The following is a 12,108-nucleotide window of genomic DNA, read 5'->3' as shown; positions in this document are numbered from 1 at the left end:
AGCACGGCCTACCTGGAGATTTTGGCCAAGAACCTCCGCTCCTCCATCAAGGATCTTAAGATGGGTCGTCATTTCATCTTCCAACAAGACAACGACCCAAAGCACACAGCAAAGAAAACCAAGGCCTGGTTCAAGAGGGAAAAAATCAAGGTGTTGGAGTGGCCTAGTCAGTCTCCTGACCTTAACCCAATTGAAAACTTGTGGAAGGAGCTCAAGATTAAAGTCCTCATGAGACACCCAAAGAACCTAGATAACTTGGAGAAGATCTGCATGGAGGAGTGGGCCAAGATAACTCCAGAGACCTGTGCCGGCCTGATCAGGTCTTATAAAAGACGATTATTAGCTGTAATTGCAAACAAGGGTTATTCCACAAAATATTAAACCTGGGGGTTGAATAATAATTGACCCACACTTTTATGTTTAAAATTGATTAAAATTTAACTGAGCAACATAACTTTTTGGTTTGTAAGATTTATGCATCTGTTAATAAATCCTGCTCTTGTGTGAAGTTTGAAGGCTCTAACTTATTTGCATCTTATCAAACCTGCTAAATCTGCAGGGGGTTGAATACTACTTGTAGGCACTGTATGTGCGTATGTCCGGGATTGGCATCCGCACTGTCACAGCTACAGCCACAAAATTTGGCACAGTCACACGTCTGGACCCCGAGAGTGTCCTAGGCTATGTTGTGAGGTGAAATTTTAACCCCGAGCGTTACAATAAATCAAACAATTTTGCCCCTATTTACATAATGGGGAAAAACTGTGTGCATCAAGCCCCGCCCCTCATTATGATGTCATAATGGTTGCCATGGCGATGCTGATGTCATCATAGGTTGCAAGCCCCGCCGCTCATTATGATGTCATAATGGTTGACTATGGGATGGAGGATGTGTGATGGGTATATGGGCACTGGACTATGGGATGGAGGATATGTATGATGGGTATATGGGCACTGGACTATGGGATGGAGGATATATATGATGGGTATATAGGCACGGGACTATGGGATGGTGGATATGTATGATGGGTATATGGGCACGGAACTATGGGATGGAGGATATGTGATGGGTGTATGGGCATGGGACTATGGGATGAAGGATGTGTGATGGGTATATGGGCACTGGGCTATGGGATGGAGGATATGTATGATGGGCTGGGATGATTTAGCGAATCCTGCTTTGAGCAGGGGGTTGGACCAGATGGCCCAGGAGGTCCCTTCCAACTCTACGATTCTATGATTCTATGGTATATGGGCATGGGACTATGAGATGAAGGGATGTGTGATGGGTATATGGGCACTCGGCTATGGGATGGCGAATATGTATGATGGGTATATGGGCATGGGACTATGGGATGGAGGATGTGTGATGGGTATATGGGCATGGGACTATGGGATGGAGGATATGTATGATGGGTATATGGGCACTCAACTATGGGATGGAGGATATGTATGATGGGTATATGGGAACAGGCCTATGGGATCGTGGATATGTATGATGGGTATATGGGCACGGGACTATGGGATGGAGGATAATTATAATTTGCTTTAACTAACCACAGTTAGTTACTATGCCCGGGCAGCGCCGGGCTCTTCAGCTAGTATATATATATTAAAAAAAAAAATTCTCCTTTAGTCTTTATTCATTAGTGTGATGGGGTGAGGGTGCCTCTTCTTCTTGTCTTTAGTCCTTTTTCCTTATTGTTTAACACTTTATGACTCATTATTTAATTTTTTATATAATGATCAGTTTTTGTATTTGCAATGTATTAATTTATACATCTGTTTCTATTAAGATGATTGACCTATATTTCAATAAAGTAATTCTCTTTTGTCTTTTTTTCTCTACAGACCTAATCGCAGGAGTATGGTATTCACTTGTTGGTTTATTGATATTCACTTCATCAATGATTGGATGCTAATAATGGCTTGTTCCAAATATAAAAAAAAAAATTGCCAATTTTTTTCCCCCTTTTTTTATTTTTCCCTTTTTTCCCCCTTTTTTATTTTCCATTTTTATTTTTCTCTTCTTGATTAATAAAGCATTATATCATATTATGTCCTATTATTAGAGCTCTCCTTGTGTACATATGTGATCCTGCATAGATGTGCTGCCAAATTACCCTTTTTTTACATAAATTTCTATATATTTACATTTCCTTCCCTTTATTGATACTTGTATGAGGTTTATCCCTCTAGATAACGGGCGTTATCTGTTTCAAGCGCTTAGCATAAGCGCAGTTTCCCATTATATCGTTCCCTATTTCCCTGTAGTCTATGTATGCCTCATTTCCGGTTACAATATGCCCCACTTCCGTCCCTTTTGACGGTCTGCGCATGCGCACCTGGATCGCCCTCGCCCAGGGCGGTGGGGTACTCGAAGCTGGGCCTGGTGGATTTCAATGGGAGTTGTCACAGTGGCAGGCACCCAGTCCGTGGCCCTGGGCGTCCATTGTAAAAAGGGGGGAATGTTGAGTGACGGAATAAAGTTTATTAATGAATGTTTCGTGACGCCACCTGTGGTATTCGGCAATGAAGATGTTAAGCCGACGCTGCGGACAGATCCTCTGGGATAGATGGTGTGATGCAGCAATGATGGTGTAGCCCTCCACAGGCAGGGCTGTTGTCCCAGGGCAGTGTAGATGAAGAGATAGGGGAGAGACGTGAACGGTGCAGGGCTAGGCACAAGGATGTAGCAGTGCTGGGTGTGTTGACGCAGGAATAAGTGGAGGACACCAGGGCATGTAGTTCCAAAGCTTTACTCATAGTCTGTTGCAGGTACAGGTGCCCGCTTCGGTGCCATGTCCTCCGGATCGGGCTCAGCCAACTTCCAGGCAAGATGAAGTCCTCCTTTCCAACACTCCGCCAACATACCGTATGTGCCTTTTCTGAACGTCTCCCTTTTGCACCTATAGTGAAGTACTCACAGTACTGAGTTACACTGGAGTTCCTCCTGTCAGATGTTCCTATGAACTCTACTTGTACGGCAGACAGCTGTAGCCTGCTTCGGGGACTCCTTGCTTCTAAGTCCCGGTTCACTATCATTGCTGTTGTGCCCCCAAGCCTTGTGTGGGAATAAAGTGGTGACAACTTCTATTCCTCTGATGTCTGCTGCAGGACCATTAGTATCCATACAACCTCGGGGACCGGACCCCCGCCTTGTGCTGTGAACTTGAGAAGGGTTCTCCTTTAACCCTAATCCTTAGTCCTCCTCTCCTCAAGTTCCATACAAATCCTTTTTTCTTGTGGAGAGAGTCAGGCTTTCTATCAATGTTCCTTTCCTGTGCCAGAGGACCCAGGTCACTGAGGTCTGCTGCAGCACTTCCTTCAATCCATCCCACTCAGGGGATCTTCACTCACTGACTGCCTGAGTCAGACTGACTAAATTCTAAACTCTTCCCGCTCTTTTGATGCTAACTAACTTCACCCGCCTCCCAGCATGCTTCGTGTTCCAAGCAGAGAGCCACCAAAGGGTGCTTTGCTACACTACTATGTTGTGTGGGATGCAGGTGTTGGAGTGTGGTCAGGTGTCTCCACCTTACCAGGATGGTGGGGTACCACACCTCAGGAGGAGGTGCAGTACCTCTGTGTGACTGAACCCTCAGGGGCCCAACATACCCCCCGGTCGGTGCTGGAGGCTCCATTATTCTCTATGTGGAGTGCGGCTCTGCGGGTGGAGGTCGGTGCTGGAGGCCCCATTATTCTCTATGTAGAGTGTGGCTCTACGATTCGTGACCCCCGTCACGTGACGAGGGGGGCCCACAGAGTCTGAACTGCCCCGGGCCCTGGCTACCCTTAATCCACCCCTGGTGGGAGGCACTCACTCTTGAACGTTGCAAAACAACTTAACAGACTATCTATAATTACCTAATTTTAAAGTGCTATGAAAATAAACTTACTACCAGTTCAGGTCAACACATTTTTGTTCTCTTTATCTTTCACATTTTCTTTTACTATCTCTGTTAGATATGGGTGACAACCGTTGATGCCTGGTTCGTCACCTGCATTCAAATCTTTATTCAACATTATCAAATTCTGTAAAATATCCATTCCTAGTCCAATACCTAAATACTACTATCAAGTAAGCTCTCTATAAAATCTGTCAACATTTTTGTAAGACACATCACCCAATACTGCACATTAAGACATCTATAATTCTTGCACGTGTTGGACACGGCTCCCAGCCGGGATTTCTTGCAGTGTCCTTGGATCGGAGCTATGCTCCATGATGAGGTAGTTCTATTCATAAAAGATCTATGTAAAACCAAGAGAGGGCACCTAAAGAGGTGCAACTATATACATTACAGTTCTGGATCATTCAGTGTCCATGATCTCCACAGTTCAATGAAAATGCTGCCAATAAAACTGGGCAACCTGGAAAAACATGATGAACAAACAAAAGCAAAAATAACTTTAAGGCACAAAGGTGCAAATACCCTCCTGGGTAACAACTAGTCAGTTACTGGAGTGTTTCCTTATTGGGGATCCCCTCCTGGGGTGGTAGAAGCTGGTCACTTTGGCTGCTTCCAGGGGAGAACTGAAGGGCTTCCTTTTCTTGTTGATTGTCCACAAATTGTAGGTATTCCTTCTCCCAAGGGGTTAAGTTGGTGGCTGCTGGTGCAGATGGAATGGCCACGGAAGTAACTGTTGTCTGTGAGGGTAGCATTTCAGCTGCTGCTGGTGGTGATTCCGCAGGAGTTGCAACGGGTACCAGTAGATGTTGTTCTCCAGTTTCAGGTGGTACCACAGTTAGCACTGTCACTGTAGTTTTTGGCCTAACGTCTGGTGGCACCAATATCTGTGGCCGCTCGTAAGGTGAAAGGCGTGGGTCCAGATTCTGCGGCAAAGGGAACCTGTGATGCATATTAATACCCGTCTGCGGTTCAGACTCTTCCACCAAACCCACAAGATGCTGAATGGGACGTGCCTGCTCCAGCCTCACTCTTCTCAGCAGGGATTTCTTCCACTTTGCCATCGCAGTCAACTTAATGCTTCTAAATTGAGAGCATAGCTCTTCCAATTGTCCCATGTTGAATTCAAGCATGCCGGCTGCAGTGCGTGAAAACTCAAGGGGTAACCCGTTGGCAGGGTGGCGGTCATACCTGGAGCTTCCTGGTGGTGTGGTGTCGGCTCCGGTTCGGGCATCGGGCGGCAGCCGGTGGCAGCGGTGGTGACTTGAGCTGCCTGGTCAAAGGCGGGAGACGGTGGTGGAGCGGATGGCGTCTCTGGGTCTGCAGGGGCCTCCGGTGGAACCTGTGCAGCCGCGCTAGGTCCAGGCAGGAGTCCAGCTTCTCCCTGCTCAGCTCTCGGGCCCTCCGGTACCTCCTCCGTGCAGGCGGCGCTCAGTGGCGGTTGTAGCAGGGAGATGGTGACAGGCGCTGCCGATGGCATCGCAGCAGCCTCCAGCCTCCGGTTCCGCAAGTGCTGCCGGAGGGAGGACCAGGGCATCCTCGGTGGGTACCGGTGGTGCAGGTACCGCGGGCGTAGGTACCGGTGATATAGCAGCGGCAGCGGGTACCAATGGTGAGGGTACCGGTAATGGAGGTACCGATGGTTTAGGCCCCTCCTGGGCGCGCTGCCAGTTCAGAGTCCAGAGAGCCTCCTGTCTCAGCTGCAGGAGGTGTGTCAGCTGGGTTATCTCGTCCTCCAGCTGCTGGCGATTCATTGTGGAAGCAAGGTCGGAGCCTTCAGCCATTGCCCTGGGGAAGTTCAGCTTAACCTCCTTGCTCTCTTCGGGCCTCCTTCCCCCAATATGGCCTTCTCGCTCTCTTCCTCCTTCTTCCCGGGCTCTTTTCCATCCACTGGCTCTCGCCCCTCCTTCTGAGGGCGGCGTCTTCTTCCTACTCCTCCATACCAAGCCAGTATCCAAACCCCTCGGGGGGGTGGGCCATGTTGCAATTGCATAGAAGTTCAGGCAGGGGAGGCCCAGGACAGTTTGCGATCTTTTCTTAGGACCACCCATGTTGTCACTCCCTTCTTCACCGTGGCGGCCATTTTGAGAGTCCATTTTACAGTCTATCAATTTGGTGATTCTGCACATTTTCAACAATGTTTAAGTCCAATAACATTCAGGCACACAGAACCCGGTGGCACCGGGCTTCGTCATCCTGTTCGTGACGCCAGAAAATGGATCGCCCTCACCCAGGGCGGCGGGGTACTCGGAGCCGGGCCTGGTGGATTTCAATGGGAGTTGTCACAGTGGCAGGGACCCGGTCTGTGGCCCTGGGAGTCCATTGTAAAAAGGGGGGAATGTTGAGTGATAGAATAAAGTTTATTAATGAATGTTTTGTGACGCCACCTGTGGTATTCGGCAATGAAGATGTGAAGCCGACGCTGCGGACAGATCCTCTGGGACAGATGGTGTGGTGCAGCAATGATAGTGTAGCCCTCCATAGGCAGGGCTGTAGTCCCAGGGCAGTGTAGATGAAGAGATAGGGGAGAGACGTGAACAGTGCAGGGCTAGGCACAAGGATGTAGCAGTGCTGGGTGTGTTGACGCAGGAATAAGTGGAGGACACCAGGGCATGTAGTTCCAAAGCTTTACTCACAGTCTGTTGCAGGTACAGGTGCCCGCTTCGGTGCCATGTCCTCCAGATCAGGGGCTCAGCCAACTTCCAGGCAAGATGAAGTCCTCCTTTTCAACACTCCGCCAACACATGTACCTTTTGTGAACGTCTCCCTTTTGCGCCTATAGTGAAGTACTTACAGTACTGAGTTACACTGGAGTTCCTCCTGTCAGATGTTCCTATGAACTCTACTTGTACGGCAGACAGCTGTAGCCTGCTTCGGGGACTCCTTGCTACTAAGTCCCGGCTCAATATCTTTGCTGTTGTGCCCCCAAGTCTTGTGTGGGAATAAAGTGGTGACAACTTCTATTCCTCTGGTGTCTGCTGCAGGACCATTAGTATCCATACAACATCGGGGACCGGACCGTGGCCTTGTGCTGTGAACATGAGAAGGGTTCTCCTCTAACCCTAATACTTAGTCCTCCTCTCCTCACGTTCCGTACAAATCCTTCTTTCTTATGGAGAGAGTCAGGCTTTCTATCAATGTTCCTTTCCTGTGCCAGCGGATCCAGGTCACTGAGGTCTGCTGCAGCACTTCCTTCAATCCATCCCACTCAGGGGATCTTCACTCACTGACTCCCTGAGTCAGACTGACTAAATCCTAAACCCTTCCTGCTCTTTTGATGCTAGCTAACTCCTCCCGCCTCCCAGCATGCTTCGTGTTCCAAGCAGGGAGCCACCAAAGGGTGCTTTGCTACACTACTATCTTGTGTAGGATGCAGGTGTTGGAGTGTGGTCAGGTGCCTCCACCTCACCTGGATGGTGGGGTACCACACCTGAGGAGGAGGTGCAGTACCTCTGTGGCGACGGAACCCTCAGGGGTGCCACACACCTTCAGCGCGACCTTATGGGTGTGGCTGTATCATATTTATCGATCTTTAGAGATGTGAACAGTCGGTGGGCACTTGTAAGTTGTTAGCGCATGTTAATGCGCTTAGCATGGGCAGTTTTTTTATATTTTATTCTTCTTTTGGTCTGTATGTGCCCCACTTCCGGTTTTCGTGCCCCACTTCCGTCCTCATTGTCAGTCTGCGCACGCACTCCTAGCGCTATTCTAAGTACTCAGCTGCATCACATTTATTCATTAAAGAGGCATAAATAGACAACTTTTCTGGTATTATACTCCTTGACTAAGCTGCGGTGCTGTCCTGTTCCACCGCATATCCCTGTTTCAGGTTGTTAACATTGCATTTTGTGAGGATTTTTTTTCTATACATAAGATATTACACTTATGGCGGCCTCTTATGGGCTTCATTTCATTTTACAAAAAATCTTTTTTGTTATTTTTAGCAATCTGAATCTCTAATTTGTAGCCACACAGGTATATATATATTTTTTACTGTTCTATATACCACTCTATTGTGATACCAGAAACTGCCTTAGGTTGTAGTTATTTTGGATATGAAAAAAATTTCTTTCTTTTATGGGAACTGCCTCCAATGATGGTTACTCTATTTGTGGTCATTATACCATAATTTTGTTATCTTGTTTATATGTCAAAGTATTATCATTATTACTTGAATTTTTTCATATTAAATACCAGTCAACAATTTATTATTTTCTAATTTATGTATCAAAAATTTTTTTTTGATTGGATGTAATTTTCATGTTTTATTTAGATAAAATACCCTTGAAAAAGGCCAGTATGGCCGAAACGTTGGGCATTGTGTGACTGCTATTTACAATAAAAAATAACGCATATCAAAAGAATCTTTTATAGCCTCAGGTTTATTATTATTATTATAAGATTGCAATTTTCCTGACGGCTGGGTTGTCTTTTCCCATTTCTAAAAACAGTTCGGCTGTGTTAGACGCATATTGCAAAAACAATATTCGATTCCAGTCGTATTCGGAACCGAATCTGAACAAATTAGCTCATCTCTAGTCTTGAGGACTGAAGTTGAGAATCACTGCACTAGAAGAAGAAGCTAGAAGACTGGTGGAGGACACATGTAGTTGTGTGGAGAACCAGTACCTGTTTGATTTTCTATTTTCACACCACCAAGGGTCCATTCAAAAGTACAAATATTTGGTGGACAACCCCATTATCTAGGGAAAGCAAAAGTTCAGAGTTGTAATAGTTTTCTAGCTGAACGGTTTCTCTGCTCGGCTTATGCAGGTGGCTCTTCTTGTGCAGTTCCTGATTGAACATTACGACCTTATCTTTGGACAAGATGCTGCATCGCTTTTCAGTAAGCACAAAAAGCAGGAATCACGAAGCATAGACGACTTGTCAGGTAAATTGGTAGAAATGCATTAACATTGCTGCATGCCGGTAAAAAACTAAAAATATTAAAATGTCAGATCTGCACAATGAGACGGCAACATTTTCTTCTTTCTCAAATTTTTATATTTTTCCATCTACTGTCTAACATGGTACAAAGATAGATTTTTCTGGTAAAAACCTAAGGAGTGTTGCAGAGTATGTGGCTTGATCTCCACAAGTTTTTTCCAACCCACTATGAAGCAGACCTCCTCATTTTCAATAAATGGTGGCTACTCATTAAGGTCAGTATGTAGTTCTCTGGTGTCAGTACAAAGCCCACTGGAGTAAGATGTTCCTCTTGGTCACACTTCTTAACAAGTGCTGTTCCTGTGCCAGAAATCTCTGCTGTGGGCTTCTCTTTCTCCAGACTTGTCCGACCTTGGTTCCGTAATCTCGTTTTCTTCACACTCCCATTCACATATTCAGTGCAGTAAACCTCAAACTAGCGTGCAACGCTCTACACTGAAGATGTGACAGTAAAGTGAAGAAGACGTCAACCAAACAGACTAGTCTGGGGGAAAAGAATCCCCATCAGAATAGTCATTACTAATTTGTATATACTGTACAATAAAAGTGATTTTTCCCTTACATATCAGTAGAGTTTGGGGGCAGTATGGATTGATCATAATTCAGCATTAGGGCTGTGAAACATACTAGTGGTAATTTTAGGCACTTGACAGGTTTCCTGTAACTAAAAGATCACAACCCCTTTATCCTGGTCGGACATGGAATCAATCAGCTCGGCCATCGTGACCTGTGGAATGTTGAGAAATTGGAGTGGAAAAGCTGTAGACGTTCTCCACAGGAAGCTGCTTTTGTGAATGTTGTCTCCCTACATACCAAGCATGGGGCAGACATATACTAGGGTAACATACGATTCATCAGGGGATTGACACCCATGGAAGCATCCAGATGCTTTTTTGCATTCTAAAGTAGATCTTTCCAGTGTGAGAAGGAGAATTATTTTTCATGAACAGAAGAGATGTTTTATCAGCAGTCACACTAAGGGTATGTCCACACGTTGCGGATTTGTTGTGGATCCCTAGCGGATTTGCCGCTGTGGATCCACTGCAGATCCGCAAGTGATTTACAGTACAATGATAACCTATGGGAAAAAAAAAATTGGCTGTGCACACGCTGTGGAAAATTGCACACGGAATCCGCAGTGGTTCACTTTCTGCAGCATGTCAATTCTTTGTGCGGATTCTGCAGAGTTTTTACACCCATTCCATTATAGGAATCCACAAGTGTAAAAACGCATGCCAAAACCGCACAAAATCTGCAATAAATCCGCATAAAAAACACGCAGATTTTGACCTGCGGATTCTGCCAAGATATGTAAATTCTGCGCTGAAAATTCCACACAGCAATCTGCAACGTGTGCACATACCCTAAGAAGTTTGGGAGAAGATAAGCCAAGGCTATGTGCACACGTTGCGGATTCACAAGCGGATTTTTCGTGCGGATCCGCAGGTAAAACCGCAGGTAAATTGACCTGCGGTTTTCCTGCGGATTGGCCAGCAGTTTTCCCCTGCGGTTTGACACTTGGACAATGGAATAGGTGTCAAACCGCAGCGGAATCCACAGAAAGAATTGACATGACATGTCAATTCTTTCTGCGGATTTAAAACCGCAGCTTTTCCGCAGTGAAAAAACTGCTGCATGTGCACTGCGGATAGTAAATCCCATAGACTTACATGGTACTGTACACTGTCTGCGGAACTGCTGCGGATCCGCAGAGGCCAAATCCACTGCGGATCCGCAGCAGAATGCGCAGCGTGTGCACATACCCTAATAATACAGATTAAGTAAGAGGACTTTCCCTACATGACACCCAGATGAAATTTCTGCTGTATGATAATGACCTCGTGCTGTTATCACCAACCGAGAAAGGCCTCCAAGATCATCTGAAAATTCTAGAGACCTTCAGCAGCACATGGGTACTGTTAGTCACCCAGAAGAAAACTAATATCATGGTGTTCCAGAAAAGAAAGCAGAAACCTACTGGCCATCCTAACTTTGTTATAGACAACTGTCCACTTACAGAAACCAACAAATACACCTACCTGGGCCTAGAACTCATCCAGTCAGGGAGCTTCAAGCAAGCCATAGAGTTACTGAAAGACAAGGCATCCAAAGCCTTCCATGCCATCAGAAGACCATCTCAAGGTACCAGTAACCGTCTGGCTAAAAATATTTGACTCCATCATTGCCCCAATCTTTTTGTACAACAGTGAGATCTGGGGTCCATTCTCATACCCAAACTGGTCAAAGTAGAACGCTGGGTCAACTGAAATATTCCACCTAGAGTTCTGCAAGCATCTTCTCCAAGTCCATCGGAGCACATCAAGCAGTGCCTGCCAGGCAGAGCTGGGCAGATTCCCACTACACCTTGCAATCCTGAAGAAGGCGCTGTCTTTCAAGGCACATCTATAAAGTAGTAGTCCCAGCTCCTACCATCACAAGCCTTCCTATACCAGAAAGCCTCCCAACATAAAGTTCCCAAAGCCAGCCTGACCAAGCCATCAACCTACATGGCCTGACAAAAGGCAAAATCCGGAAGATGGTACACAAAGTCAAGGAGGAATATCTCAGCATCTGGAGGAATGACATAAACAAATCCCAGAAACTGACAATATACCGGAAACTACAGCGGGAGTACAAACTGGCCCCATATCTAGAGAAACTAGAAAACCCCAAAGAGCGACAGATTCTGAGCTGGTGCAGACTGAGCGCCCACGGCCTACTCATCGCAACCGGGCAGCACCGACAGAACTACAAGCCCTGAGAGAGCAGACTCTGCCAGCATTGCCCCCAGGAGGCTGTGGAGGACGAGGCCCACTTCCTGCTGAGGTGCCCCAAATACTCCGCAGTGAGGGACACTCACTTCAAGAGACTGTCTGATCTCCTGCCAGACTTCACCTCCATGGAGGAGGAAGAGAAACTGCCAATAATACTGAGGGAAGAGGAAAGTGCAGCCACCATAGCAGTGGAATAATTCAATGCGTGCCACAGACTAAGAGGAGACTGATATGACATGGACAACTATACCCCACCCTGGACATGTCCCTATCCCCAGACTAAGAGGAGACTGATATGACATGGACAACTATACCCCACCCTGGACATGTCCCTATCCCCAGACTAAGAGGAGACTGATATGACATGGACTTCTATACCCCACCCTGGACATGTCCCTATCCCCAGACTAAGAGGAGACTGATATGACATGGACTTCTATACCCCACCCTGGACATGTCCCTATCCCCAGACTAAG

At 46.5% G+C, this 12,108-nt stretch overlaps 1 protein-coding gene across 1 annotated transcript in view; it reads left to right on the top strand.

Annotated features, from left to right (window-relative positions):
- LOC141087485 (uncharacterized) overlaps window positions 1-12,108 on the top strand; it is a 244,337-nt gene that overhangs the window by 219,260 nt on the left and 12,969 nt on the right. The window contains exon 14 of the mRNA XM_073573036.1: window positions 8,685-8,802. Coding sequence (XP_073429137.1) covers window positions 8,685-8,802 — 118 coding nt within the window. The remainder of the gene's footprint in view (window positions 1-8,684; window positions 8,803-12,108) is intronic.

The sequence above is a fragment of the Dendrobates tinctorius genome, unplaced genomic scaffold (assembly GCF_039654945.1).
Source record: "Dendrobates tinctorius isolate UK_male_01 unplaced genomic scaffold, ASM3965494v1 ptg000034l, whole genome shotgun sequence".
Lineage (NCBI taxonomy): Eukaryota > Metazoa > Chordata > Amphibia > Anura > Dendrobatidae > Dendrobates > Dendrobates tinctorius.
This window is presented reverse-complemented; position numbering and strand designations above follow the sequence as displayed.